The 18,416-nt window shown below is 47.5% G+C and overlaps 2 protein-coding genes across 6 annotated transcripts; one reads left to right on the top strand and one right to left on the bottom strand.

The window, feature by feature from the left end:
* Positions 1 to 5,283: 5,283 nt before the first annotated feature.
* Positions 5,284 to 7,245, bottom strand: LOC117835554 (disease resistance RPP13-like protein 4). The gene has a single exon (XM_034714910.2). It carries the CDS (start codon positions 7,236 to 7,238, stop codon positions 5,313 to 5,315), a length of 1,926 nt encoding a protein of 641 aa, XP_034570801.1. The 5' UTR covers positions 7,239 to 7,245; the 3' UTR covers positions 5,284 to 5,312.
* Positions 7,246 to 7,353: 108 nt separating this feature from the next.
* Positions 7,354 to 13,128, top strand: LOC117836829 (putative disease resistance protein RGA1). 5 transcript variants are annotated; one of them, XR_004636170.2, is made up of 5 exons: positions 7,354 to 7,526; positions 7,605 to 10,897; positions 11,801 to 12,521; positions 12,593 to 12,652; positions 12,793 to 13,128. XR_004636170.2 is itself a non-coding variant. In XM_034716342.2 (4 exons), the coding sequence occupies exons 1-4, from the start codon at positions 7,354 to 7,356 to the stop codon at positions 11,848 to 11,850; spliced, it is 3,372 nt and encodes a 1,123-aa protein (XP_034572233.1). In that variant the 3' UTR covers positions 11,851 to 12,620. The 5 variants fall into 5 exon arrangements, 2 of the variants coding, with proteins under 2 accessions (XP_034572233.1, XP_034572234.1); XR_011897042.1 differs by having other exon boundaries at positions 11,801 to 12,652; XR_004636169.2 differs by lacking the exon at positions 12,793 to 13,128 and having other exon boundaries at positions 11,801 to 11,966; positions 12,037 to 12,620.
* The last annotated feature ends 5,288 nt before the right edge of the window (positions 13,129 to 18,416 follow it).

The following is an 18,416-nucleotide window of genomic DNA, read 5'->3' as shown; positions in this document are numbered from 1 at the left end:
GACAACCTGAACCGGAGAGTGTTACGCCGTCTTGCAATGAAAGCCAGATGCAGATGGTGGTATTCCAAGGGTAGAGTGATAGTGGACAAGCCTTTTTAGTGGAACAAACACAGTACCACCTGAACCAGTGAGAGCTCCGCAACATCTGCCAGTTGAGCCCCTAATAATAGAAGTTAATGAATTTGAATCCAGTGATGAAGACAATATTGGTAATTCTTAACGTTACGAATAAATCTATAAGCACACGGATATACCATTGTAGCATTTCATCCGGAGAGTATTCAAGATATCATTATTTGTATTTTCCCAAAGGATTGCATTGGTGTAAAAGGATTTATCGGATACATATCCAAGATTAGAAGCTTAAGTAATAGACCAAAGTTCATACAGCGTAAGCCATGATAAATATTTGAGGGTAATGTGACACACGCACAAGCCAATCTCAAGAATAAAGAATAAAAAAATAAGTCTAAAGTTAGCAGGAGCAAGGCAAATAAGATGTCCTAGTGGTATCTATCTATACTAGCAAGGGTCATACAAGCATATGATTAGAGCTAACTCTAGGCATACAACATTACAGGGAGAATACCGGGCCCTGGTTTGTCAAGGCAAGATATTTTTCAGAACTCCTACACCATACCTGAACGTGGGGGACTACAAAGGACGGACATGGCTGTCACCACCTACCGCCTACCTCTCAAACTGTGGTCTGTGGGGCACAGTCATATTCGATGGATCCCAATGCGCCCAAGTACCACGCTCGTATATGTGATCACTACTATAGCCCCTCCGGAACCCCGACCATGATGATCAGCGGGCATAGAATTAGAGCAAGCCTGAAGGCACAACGAACCGATGCGGTAACATAGATTCAGCCTAAGCATATGAGTATAACTTAATAAAGCACAAGACATGGCATAGCATACTACCGAAATAGGAGAACAACCATACTCTTTCTAGATAGGATACTGACAAGTTGAGTACAAAGCCATATTGAGAGCCGGAGGTTACGTCCTCAACCGACCCAAAGTCTAACTTAGCACTACAAGAATTCAGCTCTAGCCTAGCTCCACTAGCCTAAGGATTACAAGAGTAACAAAAGAGAGAGTGAGAGAGGCTTAAAGTGTGGTGTGTGTTGAGTGGGGGGTCTTCTCCTCCTTTTATAGGTGGTTGAGGGTGGTTCCCGGGTGAATATTCCAGGGGATCCTTTGCCACCACCTTAGGGAGTCAACCAGCGAGTGCCACGTGGAGGATGAGGATGAGCGGAGCCAGGTTCGGCCGAACCTGAGGTTTGGCTGACCCTTGACTAGGCTGCCTTGCCACCGCCTTTGTTTGGTGGGTTGTCTGGTGGGCCTTGATCCTTTTCCTTGTGGACCCACGTTGGATTGAGCTGGTTTGCTCTGGCATGTGGCCCTTTTAGCCATCCTATACGCGTCAAGTGTTCTTCTGTATGTTTTGTCCGCGTTTGCGCACATTTCCTCTCTTGTACATACTTGTATCCCTAAAATAACTTATTTGCTAATACATGTGGAACTAGGTTATTGATAACAAATATTTGAGCAAGATATGTTAGTTTTCCTAAATTCTTTGAGTAGTGTGACAATCGGATTTCTATCATAAGGACCGTCAACAGAAAATGATAAGACTATGGCCTTGAGCATGATCCTGGACTGAGGGCTCCTATCTCAAGCAATAGTGGAAATCGTAGCTTCGGTGACAAGCAGTTTTCATCACCGTGAAGGTCAAATTCATTACAAAGAATGTTTTGTGACGAATTTGTGGCAAATTTCAGTCCATAAAAAATCGAGCATCAAGTTTGTACTTCCGTGACGAACTGACAAAAAAGTCACAGAACTTATTTTTTTTGTGATGAAACAGCTTTCATCACGGAACCATTTTATGTTCTATGACGCGACGCAAAAACGTTACTGAACTTCCGGATCCACGTGTCCCCGTCCATGCTGGCAGGTGACGTGGTGCCATCCACGCTGGCACGTGACGTGGTCCAGACACACTGGCATGTGATGTGGCTTCGTCCACGCTGGCAGGTAACGTGTCGGCCAGCACGTGCACAAAAAGGACAGCCACATGGCTAGCTAGCATAAGTCCACGTGTCGTTATTCTATTCGACCACGTGTCGCACATTTGTATGGACACGTGTCATTTTTTCATCGGTCGACGTGTTATTTTCTCATTTCCCATTTGTCCACATGTCGTTTTCCAGTTTGTCCATGTGTCATTTCCCAATTTGCCCAAGTGTCCTTTCCTGAGTTGTCCATAGGTCATTTTCCTATTGGTCCACGTGTCTTTTTTCTACAGTTCCACATGTCAATTCCTTCAAAAATTTGAGAAGTCTAGCAGAGTTGTCTATGATGATAGTTAAACAAGGAAAGGTTTCTCGGTATGCAATTGTTTATAAACTTCTGAAATTGGTGCTTGTTCTCCCTGTTGCAACTGCTGGTGTTGAGAGGGTCTTTTCTATAATGAATTTGATGAAGAACAAGAGAAGAAGCAAGATGGGGCAGAAATATTTGAATGGTTGCTTGGTCACATTGATTGAAAGGGAATTCTTCGTGCAAGCTAAGGATCAAGATATCATCACTCATTATCAAAGCATTAAGGATCGGAAAGTTGTTCTGTAGCTTGTAAGCTTTGTTACCTTTTGCTGTTTTATCCTCTATTTATATCACATGTTGCCACTTTCATATGTTGATTAGTAGTTGGACAATTTCAAGTTATGATCACTTTTATTAATCAATGATGCTGCCACTTAATTCTGTGTTATGAAACTATAATTTAGGCTGTCAATTTTTTTTGCCATATGGAATTTTGAATACCCATGATCCAAATCCTACGCCCGCCTCTGCTCGTCACCCGCACCACCGTTTGCCCCACCCCACGCCGACCTGCCGCTGCTCCCCTCCTCACGCAAGCTGCTGCTTCCTGATCCATGACGACCATGACACTCCTATGCCCCGCGCCGTTCGTGCTGCCGCTAGCCCCGCCCTATACCGGCCGCGCTGCTCCTCCGCCACCAGTGAATTCCGGCACGGTGGGGCGGCGCTCGGCACCAGATGCCTCGGTTAGTGTTGAAGACGGTGCACATTAGGCGGAACCGGACAGGTACCTTCATCTTCCCTTGTGTGTAGGGTAAACGGACAGGTACGAACGGGCGAGTTTTCTTACCCGTGCCGTACTCGCGGGCAAGTATTCATGCCGTACTCTTGTCCCCAGGTGAGAACTCATGCCCATACACTCACCCGTCGGTACAAAACCCATGGGTAGAATTGCCATGTCTAGTCAGGATAGATCGCAGAAATTTTTTCGCCATTTGCAATGTGACCCTAAATGGAGAAATCATAGGCAATAAAGACGAATAAAATAAAAGTTGCATTAGAGTCCTGGTAGGATACTCCATCAAATGGCATACACCATATATTCTATCAAATAAGCAGCAAAATCAAATACAGAGATCATGTTTATACCTGGTTACCATAATTGATGGATGCATAAATGAATTAAATAGTTTACAGGCCACGTTTAGACAAACCACTACATAAGCTATATGTTTTGTTGTCTGTGTGTGAAAATCAAGTACTTGAAGACAGAAGCCGTATGCACTAGTGCACACGCTCTAAGGCTGAACCAAAATGCTTAACATCCACTAAAGCTCCTGGATTTTGAGCAGTTCTAGGACATGTGGGACAGTTGATCCCACAGGGCCCATTGTGCATAGGACCCATTGCACTGCTCATGGTAAGTTCTCGCACTACCAGGGATTTACTAATAACGAACCAAAATGCGTCATAAACATATTTTTTGCGCCATAAACTATGTTTCATGACCCTCGTGTGATGAACACCGTTAATTATTAATCGAGCTTCATAAATTGAGATTAGTGGCGTACCTTATTTCGGTGCGTCACTAAGATTATGACGAATGGAAATTCGTTCTAGAAGTCGCCATAACATTGTTTTCCAGGTTGTGTCACGTCGGACAAGAATCCAACTTGGCTTCGACGTTGCGCTAAATGTTATGATGATTTCGTTTATCATAAGTTGAAGCTCGATCCATGTAAGGGCCTCTTGGGACCCAATTTTGTTGGACCATTTTTAGCCCAAATTAGGTCCATGAGACTTTTTTGGCCGAAAAAATATTTGTTACAGGCCATATTGTGCCAAATTTTTCTTGGCATGGCCCATCTAACAAATATTAATTATTTGAAAATTCAATTATGTATTCGTACAAATATATCATTATTGTATTTCACAACGCTATATATATTCAATTTTTGCTGCTGATCACTATCACAATCACACATGGACATAAAAAACCTCATTGTCATAGATACTTCCATATTACTCACATCACACTCAATCAAAAATTCACTAGGAGCAATGCAACATAGAATAAGTTTGCAGATAGATGGATACAGTGGAACAAGCACATCTTATTTTATGACGTTTTGACATATGTCATAATTTTTTTATCATAGATCAGAAAATTATTTCTTGTAGTGTCGACTGGGGGGTCCCATGTGATACCTTTTTCCCAAAGTGTTAGCTTATGGTTCTTGATTTGTTTTCTACAATCTAACATTATACTGTGATATTGTAACTACCATAAACATTGCGGTGTGCTACTTATGGTTCTTAATTTTTTTTTCTACAATCTACCTTTATACTATGATGTTGTAATTATCTTTTCGATTTTTTTTCGATTAAAATGCTAGCTTATGGTTCTTGATTTCTTTTTATAATGTGCCAATGATATTCTAGCTACCTTTTCGATTTTGTTTCTACAAGATTGTTCTAATTATTTATAACTAATTCTGTTTTCAAATTTTCAATCCCAGCCATGAACCGATGCAACATATGTCTAAAAATAGGTGAATTCTCATGCAAGAAAATTTTTATACGACACTCGAAGAAGTAACAGTACGACGTAAAATATAGCTAATTTGAAGTGCATTTAGGTTCAAATATTGATCAATTGATTTTTTATTTATTTTGATCGGTTTCCGATTTGATTCTATACATGGATGCAATGATATTTTTAATACAGTAAAAAAAAGCACATTCTTTTTATTGATGCTTCAGCAACATGTTTGATAGAGGCGTGGCATTCTAACCAATTTATGGGCATCGTTGCCCGTGTGAGACTGGATCAGACCTTGCCATATGCTTTGGCGTGGGATAGACGAGGAAATTTTTTTACCCTCAGCTTGAAATTTCACTCCCACGAGTCAAACTTTAGGATCTGAGGGGTGCTACTAGATCACTCTAACCAACTCAGCAAGAGGCTCGTTCGCTTTATTCTATCTCAGTAAATTCTCCTATATCATTACCATGAATGAAGTTTGGGCATTGATGGATTTCGGTATTTTCTGGTTTGAGCTTCCTGAACAGACGCTGAAGCCTATCAAAATCACACTGAAGATGTCTAAGAAATCTCAGGCGCAACACCTCTGCCTCCCATTTCTCCTCGCTGGCTCCAAGCGTCGCCAGCTTTCCACCCCTGATGTAGAGCTTCTTCACGCCTGTCGGCCGAACCCACTGCGCCAGGTCTGCGAACGGGAAGCAATGGAGGTCGAGCTTCTTCAGGTTGGGAGGAAGGGCATAATTCATTGTCGCCACCGAATGACGGCGTGATGCTTCAGTGGTGCCGTTCTTATCAGAGCTGAGCACGCCCCAGCTGATTCTCAACGACTCGAGTGCCTTGAACTCGCCCAATTTCAGGAACTCATCCTCCAGCGGCATGGCCATTTTGCCGATGACGATGCCGAGCTTCCTGAGCTTCTCTAATTTTGTGAGTTCATTCAGATGGCAGAAATCTCTGCTGTTTGAGTTAGCAACCACAAACCCCTTGAGAATCTCGAGCCGAGTGAGCTGACCGAGCCCTTTGGGCATGCTGACGAGCAGGTGGCACTCCGACAGGTCCAGGTACTCGAGCTTATCGAGCTTGGCGATGCCCTGCCCGAGTTCTTCCAGATTGTGGCAGGCCCGGAGGTCCAGCACCTGGAGTTCCCGCAGCTTGCCGATGGAGTCCGGCAGCGACTCGATCCTTGAGATGCCACGGAAGCTGATGTACCTGAGGTTCCTGCAACTCCCCATGTCGCGGAGGCGCTCCACGCCGCTGATCTCGATGTGGCTGTCCATGGGGTTGTCGATCTGCTCGGGAGCGCTGAACTCCCTCCACTGCCCGAGCTGCAGCACGCGCAGGTCCTTCTTCCCGGCGAACCAGCGCTCGTCGAGCTCTACGTACTTGTGGCCGATGTTGTAGATGGCTCTCACCGCGGCGCTGAACCCGGTCGGCTGCTGCGCCTTGCCGCCGCCTTGCAGGCACGCGCGGCGCGCGAACGCGACGTCGCCGGCGTTCAGCTCGAGGAAGCCGTTGCGTTTGGCGACGCTGGAGAGGAGGTCGCGCATCCATGGCCTCACCGTGCACCGGTGGACCGTGGCGCAGAGCGCGGTGGGGGCTGGGGCTGGGATGATGAAGCCCTTGTCGACGAGCTCGTCGAAGCGCCTCTTGCCCTCCTCGGCGGAGCCGACAAAGCCCTCGGCGAGCCACCAGTGGAGGAGCAGCCGCTTCTTGATGACGGCGCCCTCGGGGAAGGCGGCGAGGCAGAGCGCGCAGCTGCGCAAGCGCGCCTCGAGGCTGCCAACGGCGAGCCTGAGGTGGCTCATTTGCGGGCCATGGCGGATGTCGCACATCTTGGTGGTCATCGCCGTTGCCGTGCCTGGAGCAGACGGCTGTGTGGGAGGTGTAGTGAGATATTCATATCCATCCCCGCCGCCGCCGTCGCAGGGGATGTTGTAGGCCGCGCGGATGGTGGTCTTGATGGCGTCGATGCCAGCATCGACGGCGAGGAGGCCCGCGTGGATGCGCTCTGCGTCCAACGTCTCGAGCGCGTCGTCGAGGTGCTGCTCGACAGGGTCAAAGCTGTAGCGGATGCCCTTCTCGGCGTCGTCGATGCGGCGGAACACGCCCTCTAGCTGCACCATCTCCCGGCGGAGCTTCTCCAACAGCGCCCGGGATCGGGAGCGGAATTCGGCGTCCTCTGCAGCAGCTGAGGCGGCGGAGGCTAGGGGCGGAGGCCCCTCGCCGTCGGCGATACAAAGAGGCGGTGCTGCCGAGTCGAGAAAGGTGCTGATGGTGGTGAGACGAGCACGGAGCGGGACAAGGATGTCCTCCTCCACGCCCCGGGATGTAGCGTTCCCCTGAGCAAAGATGGACATGTTGGGCGACGGGTGTGGGGAAGAGCAGACTAGTTGGTGAGCATCGCCGTCGCCGCTTGAAGAAGAAAGGACATGCGCTTATTCATTTGCTTTTAATTATTTTGACCGACCTGGGATGGGATACCTTTTCCCCAGCTCACATGTCAGCCGCCGCTGGCTCGCACTCGCACACCTAACACCTTGTCGCCCACACGGCTGCTCGCCGCCGAGTCGTGCCCATCCGCCGTCCCTTGGCGCTCCTCTCGCCGGCAGAATCAGATCGCAGGGACACTGGATCTTTTGGATAAGGTAATCGAGGGGCAGTTTCGTCGTTTGACATGGCTACAGATTTGGAATTTCCGACTGAGGCGATTGTATCTATGGCAGGGTGTTGTCGGGCGATTGGCATCCGCCAGCCGGCATGGCGATGGCTGCGGCGGGGGATCTGAGAAGAGTGGTGGACATGCTGCGCTCAGAGCGCATGGAGGAGCAGTTCCGGCTGCTGCGCGCCACCACCCTGCTCGTGTACCTCCGCTCCGCTGTCTCGCTCATCCAAACCGACGTGGCGGCCTCCAAGGGGGCCAGCCTGAGGCTCATCTTCTGCGCCCGCTCCCTGGTCGGTCCCCTGCGCGAGCTCCTGGAACAAGTGTTGCAGCTGCACGCGGAGGTGGGAGCGGAAAAATGGCGTCAGGTGCCCGCCGTCCTGTACAGGTACCTCGACATCCGCTCGGACATCATCCGTGATGTGAGGCAGTTCCTACACAGGTTCAGGTCCCTCAAGTCCTACGCCCAGGTGGAGCATCCTCGTCGCTTGTCGAGGTACGGTTATGCCGATGACGGCGACATCGCTTCCTACACGACAACTAGTGGTGCCCGTGCCCGCCGCAAGGAGGCCCTCCGGGAGCCTCTCGTCGGGAGGTCGGAGCTGCTGGATGAGATGGTCAGCGTCTTGCTCGCCGACAGGTCCGGCTACCGCGGGCTGTTCCTGATGCCCGTCGTCGGGGGCCCTGGCGTTGGCAAGACCCGTCTGGCCAAGGCCGCTATGATGGATGACAGGCTCAAGCACCGGTTCCGTGTGCGGCTCGGGGTGTCGGTAACACGGGACTTCTGCCGTGAGCGCCTCCTGCTTCTGATGATGTCCCCAGAGAAGCGTGCGGATGTGGTCTTCCATTCCCCAGAAGCCATGGAGCAGCACCTGCGCCGCAACCTTGGCCGTGGGGATTATTTGATCCTCCTGGACGATGTGTGGAGCGACGATGAAGGCAAGTGGCAGGAGATAGGCGAGGTGATGAACGCCCTGCCTTCGGGGGGCACCATCATCCTCACCACCCGGACCCCTGACATCGCACCCAAGCTTGCCACATTCACAGGAACCACCAACGTTTCCAAGCCCTTCTACCTGCAGCCTCTCGGTCGAGAATTCTCCTCCTCGTTCGTGGCTAGATGGATGGCCACATGCCACTGTGACTGGCCTGCTGAGCTTGTTAGAGAAGCTGGCACCAAGATTGCTGACAAATGCGGCGGCATACCGCTGCTGCTGGACTGTGCGCGTATGATCTTTTCCCAGCCGCTGGACACTGGGTTCTGGCCAGGATTACTGGACAACGCTGACAAGAAGAAAATCCATCGCCCGGACATGCTCTGGCCAGAGCTACCGGCGTACATTGATTACCTTCCCACCGACGAGTTCTGGCACCGGTTACTGGACCATTCTCCTGAACTTCCCCATGGAAATGTGGTCTTGGAATGCGCCGCTGCCAGCTACCAACATCTCCCAGCTGACTTGCAGAGTTGCTTCTTGTATTGCTCAGTGTTCCCTTCAGACTACGACTTTGACGTCGAAGAGCTGGCTGATCTTTTGACAGCCCAAGGCTACATACCACCAATAGTCGCCGAATCCCTACGGAAAGGATTCCTCCATCAGCTCCTTGAACAGTGCTTTTACCCTCTGCAAGAATATGAATATGGAGACAAGTCTACATACAGGATGCACAAGGTGTTGCACATCTTTGCTCAGAACATGGATAGGAGAATCAGTTCAATTGTCAGAGTTACTACTAAAGCTAAGGCTCAAAGTACTATTCAACGTGCCTCATTGATTGTTCATCCTTTGACAACATTGTTTCCTAAAAGCCTGCGAGCATGCAAAGGTTTAGGAGCGCTCATATTACTTGAAGGAGAACAAATGCGCCCGTCCGAGCAGAGTCAATGTGAGATCACCGAGATTCCCCAAATGTTTTTCCAGTCATTTAGGCGTATACATACCTTGAGTTTCAGAGCTATTAAAATCAGGATGCTTCCTACTAAATTTTCGGATCCTGACCGTGTGAAATATCTTAATCTTTCGCATGCAGCTATTGAGAACATCCCCGGCTCAATCTCCAGGTTGCAGTCTCTTCAAACACTTATACTCTCCTATTGTGACAAGCTCCAAAAACTGCATCCAAATACAACCAAGCTCACACAGTTACAAAAGTTGGACCTTGAAGGCTGTTGCAATCTTGTCGAATTGCCTCAGGACATGGGTAAAATGAGGAGCCTGGAATATCTAAATGTTGCTGAGTGCTCATCGCTCGCTCAGCTACCCCGTGGAATGGGCCAACTGAAAAGCCTTCAGATGTTACTAGGTTATGTTGTCACGGATGGAAGTTCAATTCTAGAGTTGCAGTCGTTGGGAAATCTCCATAAGCTAAGTCTGTGGAGCCTTGAAAAGGCTTCGGACCTTGTGAATGTGAGAATCGCAAGGTTGGAATACAAAACAAACCTTGAGTCATTATCATTGCATTGGAACATGGATGACTCAAATGACGCCGCACTGGATTCTGTGGTACTGGAAACTCTGCAGCCTCACCAACGGTTAAAAGCGTTGGAGATTGTTGGATATGATGGTAAGAATCTTCCATCTTGGATAACAACCACTGAACCTTATCTCGAGTCCCTTGTAGAGATCAAGCTAATTAATTTGAGGTCATGTGAAAGAGTATTGCCTCCACTGGGACTACTGCCATGTCTGAAGATCGCAGAGATAAGTGGAGCTGAAACAGTCGTCAGTGTCAGTACTAATTTCTATGGCCATAAAGGCACATTTCGTTCATTGGAGAAACTTACTTTCTCCTATATGCATAACCTTGAAGTCTGGGAACAGGCGCAGTGGTCAGGGATGTTTCCACGTCTTGCAGAATTGGCAATCATCCAATGCCCAAAACTGAGAGCATTGCACATGGAGCTCCCATCACTTGAGAAGTTGATACTTTGGATGAACAACAAGATGCTGTACGACCTCAAAGGAGCCCTGCGAGGTGTAGCCAAGACCCTGGAGCATATATCGATTTCCTTTAGTGAAGGGCTTCTAGCTTCTTCGGAATGTGAAGGCCTGCAGGATCTTGGTAGGGTCACCAAGCTGGAGATATGCGGGTGCAACGAGCTGGCATGCCTCCCACAGGGTTTGCAGCATCTTTCATCCATCAGAAGCTTGACGATTGACAACTGCAGAGAATTGGAGGCTTTACCTGATTGGTTGGATAACCTACCTTCTCTACAAATTGTGCAGTTATCAGGCTGTCCTCTGCTGCATCACATTCCTGGAGGCTTGCAACAGCGTCCTGGAATCATCATATATGTTGAGGACTGTCCTAGTCTACCAAAACAACGGCTTCCTTGTTCTCCAACACAGCCATCAGGTACCTCGGCTCTTGATGCTTCATGGCATTTAAGTTTTAGTTTTCAAATTAAAATGGTAATAACTTCATTAAAATGTTTATTTGAGGAATTTTGGTGGAAGTTATTATATTAATTGCCTGGAAAAAAGTGGCAGTTTCATTTTCTAATTATTTTCAGTAAAATCAATATTCACTCATCCTAATCTTACAACTGAATTTTGTTTATCATATTGATGAAAAGTGTATCCAGTGTTCGCCTAAACAACGTCTAAACGATAAATAGAGGCAAATTGTGTTTAGCCGGTAAGTGGTTAATTAAACGATTAACCGTCTAAATGTTCAAAAAAGGGAAAAACAGCCTAAACAAAAAGGGAACTAAACACTATTAGGTGGGCTAAACGGAATTTTTAACACACTATTTAGGAAAACACCGGCAAATCAACTTGAATTCTTACATGCATAAACATGTATGCTCAAATTTTTTCAATGGATAAATATATATACTTGATTTTTTATATCCATAAATATGAATACTTGATTTTTTTTACATGCAAAAAATGTATACTTGCTAGAGTACCTTTTCTTTTAGGCATGAATATGTAAATTTTGGTGATATAGTACAAGATCATTTAACTTGGCGTTTAAGCAGTCTAAACACTAAACAAAGAGTGATACCATTTAGCATTTAGAATAACAGTGAGTGCATCCAAACTTTTTTTTACCATCCATGAAGAGGTACCAAGAGATACTACTAATTACAATTTTAGTACCTCCCGAGGACTGTGGAAAACCTCTTGACTTTTAAATGCAGTGACACTGGTGACTTGCTTTGGGTTCTAAAACTCATAAACTTCTTATTTCTTAAGAAGTTGCTATTTTTGTATCCGGGAATGCATTGACATGCCTTAAACTTTTTTGTTCCAGGAAACCCTGCTGATACCAAGGGCAAAGAAATCATCATCGAAGATGTTTAGCTTTCGGTTTTAGATTATATTGGTGCTGCACGTGGTAGCTAATTTCTTCAACCGTCGAGAGTGGACATAGAAAACTTACAAACCTCACCTTAACTTTGAGGATAAAAATGGGCTAGGTAGAAATTCAGTTATGCTCTTTATGATATCATATCCATTAAGGAACACTTTGCATATGATATTTTTCAGGTTATGTTTCCTTTTGTGGAAGCAGCCAGCAGGGGAGCAGAAACAAGCCCTATTGAAGGTGGTAGGTTCCAAGAGGTTAGCGAATCCTCTGTTTCATATCAGCTGGCCTTTGCTTTGAGACCAATATTCACCGTACAGCATGGCAAGTCGGCAACTCGCCCATTGAGAACGGTGAAGAACAACAAGGCACCGATCCATCAAGCTTCTTCAGGCCCCAAGGGTCAAAAGCCGTTGTTCTGCAGCGCAAGAGCAGGGGTGGAAATGCTCTGCTTTAAGCAGAGTGGATTTGCCCAGTGCCCATCCGGCGATCCTGGCAAACTGATTGCAGCTCGAACGAACAAACAACTCCCAGCAAAACTTGCCCCCTCCGGGCATATATGCTTGGAGTTGGGCTTCGTCGTACTCTTGGGCCGACCTATAACTTGGACCATTCTTTCCTCTTCACTCTTCCAGTACCGACCGGGCTGACTATGCACATCCTGCCGGTCAGCGCTGCCACCATACACTTTTTGTTCATCAACTCATCAGACTATTGCAATCGCTTGTTAATCTTCAGGAGTTCAGGGTCGCCAGTCTTGTGACAAGGACACATCCAGATCCAGAGCATCGACTTTAGGTGTGTTTGGTTATATGCATTATGCATGAAATGGTTTTTAACCTAGATGGTGGTTATTTTATTTAGTTGGAAATAAGAATGAAGCTATCTCACTTGATATTATTTTCAATAAGAGAAGTGAACAATATGTTCAATAACAGAAGTCAACAATATGGGCGGTGGGCGGTGGCCCTTGGCTCGGCAGCACGGGGTGCGCGGGGCGGTTGCAGTTGTGTGAGGCTGGTTGGTGCCGGCCGCACAAGGCGGCGTGGTGGCGGCGGCAGCTACTCGCGGCGGGGGCTGTGCTAGCCAGCACGTGCTCACCAGAAGGGCTAGGGCGCTCGATCTCCGACAGCAATCAATTTTCCTTTTTAGAAAAGTTTTTCTTCCCGCAACTTTCTATTTTTGGAAAGTAATAACTTATTAACGCAACTTGTATGCTTAACTTTTTCGGGTAATTTTTGATAAGATAATTTTTGAACGCAACTTCAACAATACACACAAATTTTACGCATAACTTATGAACACAATTTTCATGATACACACAATTTTTATGTATAACTTCTTCCGCTCAAGTTCTGATTGGATTTTTTGGACATTTCAACTTTTATGCATAGTTTTTTTTAAAAAATAACTTATCAAAGATAACTTTTTAAAAACAGTTCACCCTACCACTTCTCGAGACACCTCTTTAGCACAATTTTTCTAAAGCATTTTGTCAAAAGAAATTCCCAGGAGACAACATCATATAAGGAAAAAAACTGAAAAAGAAAAAAAAGATAATACTTGCTATTCCAGAATGTAAATGAAAATATTAGAAAGAAAAGAAGGAAGGAATTAATACTGCATCCATCAGTCCGCGTGATTTGCACCTGATGTCCAACTAGCCTTCACAGTCTTATACATATACGACAAGCACACGTGCAGACAGCGCCAGCCACATCGCGCGCCGCGAAGCACGCTAACGCGCGCGGGCGCCATCAGCTTTGCGTCGCAGCGGGCGCGCGGCGACAGGGGCACCTCACAGCAAAACGCAAGCCCCTGCGGCCGCATGGGACCATCGGCCGGCGGCTGCTCGTGGCCCCGCATCGGCAGGGGCGCCCAACACGGCACCTCGACGGCGGCGCGGTGGCGGATCGGGACTAGCGCGTGGTGGCTACTGTTAGCTCGCGGCACCTCGAGCTCAGTCTACGGGCAACAGCAGCTGTAGCCCGCTATTTGGCGACGGTGGCTCTCAGCCTTGGCTGCCAGCGGCCTCTTTGCTGGCGAGTGATGCGGGGACGCCCGCGTCACGCATGGTGGCGTCTGGTGAAAGAGGGGATGCCCGCGTTCGTCACCGTCGTCCGGCAATGGAGGCCGGTGGCTTCCATGGCACAGTGAGGGTGGGCCGTGGCCGAAGCGTGCATGGGGATTGAGGAGCCTTGTCCGTTTCTATGGGCTGATGACGTTGACGTCTTCGGACGCCGGTTTCTTTCTTGGAACCGTCCATCGATCTGCCTCTTTGCCTCATGCGCGGGGTGTTCTTCTGGAGTGAAAACCCTGAACATCAGGTCGGATCCCTAAAGGCCTCGCTTTGGATGCTTACACCTTGTCATGCTGCGGCAGCCGCCTCCGAGGTAGGTCTTAAAAAAAAAGTAAAAAAAGAGAAAAGGAAAATACAGTTTGGTGGCAAGAACGGTGTTAAAATGCGGCTTTAGTCCTGGTTGGATAGGACTATAGATCCCGAAAATCTAACCGAGATTAAATTTTTGAGACAAAAAGAGGTCCTTTAGTCCCAGGTCATTCATTCGGGATTAAAGGGGGTCTTTAGTCCCGGTTGGTAAAACCAACCGGAACTAAAAGTTCAAAAAAATAAAAAAAAGAGCGCCGCGCCCGCCGGCCGCCTGACCGCCCGCGCCCGCCGCCTGACTGCCCGCGCCCGCCGCCGCTCGACTGCCCACGCTCGGCCGCCAGCCCGACGCCGCCCGCCGGCTCGGTTGCGCCAGCTCGCCCCGCCGCTGCTGGCACCGCTCCCCCGCATGTTAGCCCTACCCTCACCCCGCTGCCGCTCCTCAATGCCAGTGAGGGACGAGTAGAGGGGGAAGGGGAGGGGCAGCAGAGGGGGAAGGGGCGGCGAGAGGAGGAGAGGGAGAGAGGAGGTGCCGTTGGAGGCAGAGAATTAGAAAATAGGGAGAAAGGGTGAGGAGGAGAGGATAGGGTGGAGAGGGAGGGCCACGTGGAAAGGGGCATTTTGTCCCGGTTGGAGCCACCAACCGGGATAAAATGCCCCTTGTCCCACTAGCCGTTACAACTGGGAGTAGAGGGGCTTTAGTCCCGATTGGTCTTTACAACTGACACTAAAGCTCTCCCCGTCAGTGGCCTTCGGTGGCACATTTTTGACCCGAGACTAAAGGCACTTTAGTCCCAGGTCCAAAGTCAACTGGGACAAAAGCACCTGGATGGAAGGTTAGTTCTCTACTAGTGTTTCGTGTGGCAGCGTGTTAGTGCTTAGGCCGTTTGCAGTGGAGTTGTGGAGGTTGATGGTCCATGTTGAGTGGAGTGATGGCATTATGCAACTTGTGTCGATGTTCCAATCCGACCGGCTAAGTTATGATGAGTTGGCTCGTGTCGATGTTCAATCCGACCAGCCCGGCGTTGTAATGTGTTATGAGTTAAGTTGTGCGATGTGTTGTGCGGGGTAAGGCTATATCCCTATCCAACCGGCCAGTGTTGTTAGTTGTAGTCTGAGAATTCTTCTTTTTAATATAATCAATAGCTCCTCTGCCGGGTTCGTTTAAAAAAAAGTGAACAATATGGGTCAAGTAAATTGATTAAAATAAACCATTAAGGATCATCTATATATATAGAATGTGATGAATGCAATTAAACACAACCTTTCTCAACATGTGGAGGGATAGCAGTGGCCAGAGGATGATAACGGCGTACAAGTCATGATGCATGGACATTATACAATAAACGATGATACTCACTCCATCCTATAATACAAGACATCCAAGTATTTAAAATTTGTCTTCAAATACAATACAATATATTGTAGGCGTATTTGGATGACCGCTCATTTATTTCTTTCCAAAATTGACAAGATAAAGGTAGCTAATTAATGGATTATTACTAAAAAAATAATTTCTTTGTTATATGCAACTGTCATTAAAAGAGCCAGACAACACAACTTACCACTATTAATCAAAGGTACATATGTCTTTTACTACTCCAGCTAATATATGTCTTTTACTACTCCAGCTAATATATTCTAAAATCTCTAGGATGCTTTGTATTTCAGGACGGAGGGAGTGCATAGCTAGGTAAGGTGTCACACCTGGTTATAAAGGCAAAACCAGATGCATAAATCACATGTGCGCCAGGATCAAATTACACACATGCGACAACTTCAGTAAATATCAAAGGCAATGTCATAACATAAAGAGAGTATATAATTATTACATGACCGATAATCTTTTAAATCGAATAGAACAAAAGTTTATTATTATCACAACGGATCTTCAACAAGCACAGCAACTTCATGGGCAGTTGACTGCAAGAACACGTACGCCTAGTACTCCTCCCAATCTTGTAGAACCTCCACAGCATTGACTTGTTCTGAGCAGCGGTTTGAGCAAGTGTGAGTGCACTTATGGTTGGTACTTAGCAAGTATGGGGAATGTATGGTGTAAGGCTAATCAAGGATAGGTTAAGGTTTAATAGCATTTCAACATTTTATTTGGTTGGTCAAATTTTATTAGCATTTACTAAATGTAAGTTTATACCACCCACATTAAATATGAACATAAATAGAGATAACATAAATAAATAACAACGATTTAATTTGTCTTTCAATAATTTAGTCATGTGAGAGTCCAAGCTGCTCTTAACCGTGAGCATGGTCGATCGATTAGTTGTACACTCTGCAGAGGTTGCACATCTTTACCCACAAGTCGCGTAAAATTTCAAAAGAACTTTAGACCCAACCATGCTGTGCGGGCTAGGCACAATACCACACTTCCGAGGTGTGATTGCATAAGGATGCTATGAGGCCTTTATAAAGATTCCCTAGTAAGGATAGCTCGCTAAGGTTTCATGATTAACGCAATGCGTAAACCTTTCTCCAACTGCGAAGCTACCATAGAGCAGATCAGTGAGAGGGCTGGGTTATACACCAACTACTGTCTCCCCCTCTTGTCCCTTTCAGGTAAAGCTACCACGAACTAGAGTCTCTAATTATTTAGTCAAGTCCAGAACCATTTAGTTCTTGTGGTTGTAATGTTTTCCCAGGTGGTTCTCCATGTTTCAATTAAGTATGGTGATCTTGTATTAATGAAATGTATAGCATAAATAAATCAAGATTAATAATTGAGTTCATTAATACCACCATATCCCAGTTGAGCAACTAAGCGTGAACTACCCAACATTATGTACACCCAAGTTGGTCAAGGTATAGGGAAATAAAACTAGTCGATCCTTAATTAGGTCTCGTCATGTTTATGACTTAAAGTGCATGGCATAAATATTATTGAACATGAAAGTAAAAGTTCTTAGGATCAAGCTGTGGTCAAGGACACGACTTGCCTTCTGGGACTTGCTCCGGCTGCTCGTAGTCTTGAAAGTCTTGAGCTTCGAATCCCTCGAGCTGCGGTCCTTCTAAACGCATCATACGAGCACATATAAGTAAGCAAAGGAATAAAGTAAGAAAACATCACATCAAACAATAAAAACAGAGAAGAACAAGGTCATAAAGCTAATCTATGCGTTAAGATGAACTCATAAACGTAAAAATAACTTAAAACGGGTCTAGGATCCTAAAGATACGCACTAAGGGGCTTGCTGGCGAAGATTTAAAACTTCCAGGGGCTAAACTTGAAGAACCAAGGGCTAAAACATAAATACGTGCATAAACCAAAGGTTTAATGTGCAAAAGATCAAGGTTAGGACGGGGGCACTATTATGCAGAAGCTCAGGGGCCAAAACAGAAGAAAAAGGACTAAAACCTAATTACTTTTGAACTACTCTGGATCGAGGTGCAAAAAGGAGAAAGATTAGGGACTCTTTAGCAAAATCAGCACAACCGTGGTTGACCAGTACGCTGACCAAGTCAGATTTGATCCGACCGTTGGATCTAGATCTAACGGCTGCGGTCGACTGCGACTAAAGCGGCGGCGCGCGGGCGGTGGAGAACGGCGGCGCACGGCGGTGGCTCGCCGAAATCTGCTCAAAAACGATGTTCTGGCCACGGTTTTGGATGGGATCTTGACCAGGAGAAAGCTTGTGGCATGGAGAGCACGGATAGCGTGTCGTCTTGGGGGGTTAGGCGATGGTGGTGGTGCTAGGCTCAGCGAGACGGCACGGCGGCGTGGCGACGTCTCCGACGAGCCGAAACGAACGGAAAAAGGCACGAGGATTCTCAGGATCTACATCGGTAGCTTCGTCACCTCATGGCGGCGCTCTGGGTGAAGCTCTTGGTGACGGAGAGGCAGCGGCGAAGGAGATCGATGGCAGTGGCGGCGCTCGGGCTCAGGTGGCGGGTGTAGCGGCGCTGTTTATATAGCCCGGGGAGGAGTGTGAGCCGAGCGGAGGACGCGGAGGCGGGCGGGCGGCGGACTCGGACGCGGCTCCGAGTCGGTTGCGTCGCGGGCGAGAACGACGAGAGGATAGGGATGACAGGCAGGCCCTGCCTGTCATTGGGAGAGCGGCGGCGTGTTGCGGAAGCGGCCAGCGCGGGAGCGGGCCTCTTCTGGGTCGGTGCGGTAGTGGGGTAAGGCGGAGGCGTGGGCGCGGTGCGAAGGAGTTGGGG

The sequence above is a fragment of the Setaria viridis genome, chromosome 9 (genome assembly GCF_005286985.2).
Source record: "Setaria viridis chromosome 9, Setaria_viridis_v4.0, whole genome shotgun sequence".
Lineage (NCBI taxonomy): Eukaryota > Viridiplantae > Streptophyta > Magnoliopsida > Poales > Poaceae > Setaria > Setaria viridis.
Note: the sequence above shows the minus strand (reverse complement) of the source record. Positions and strands in the feature narration are given on the sequence as shown.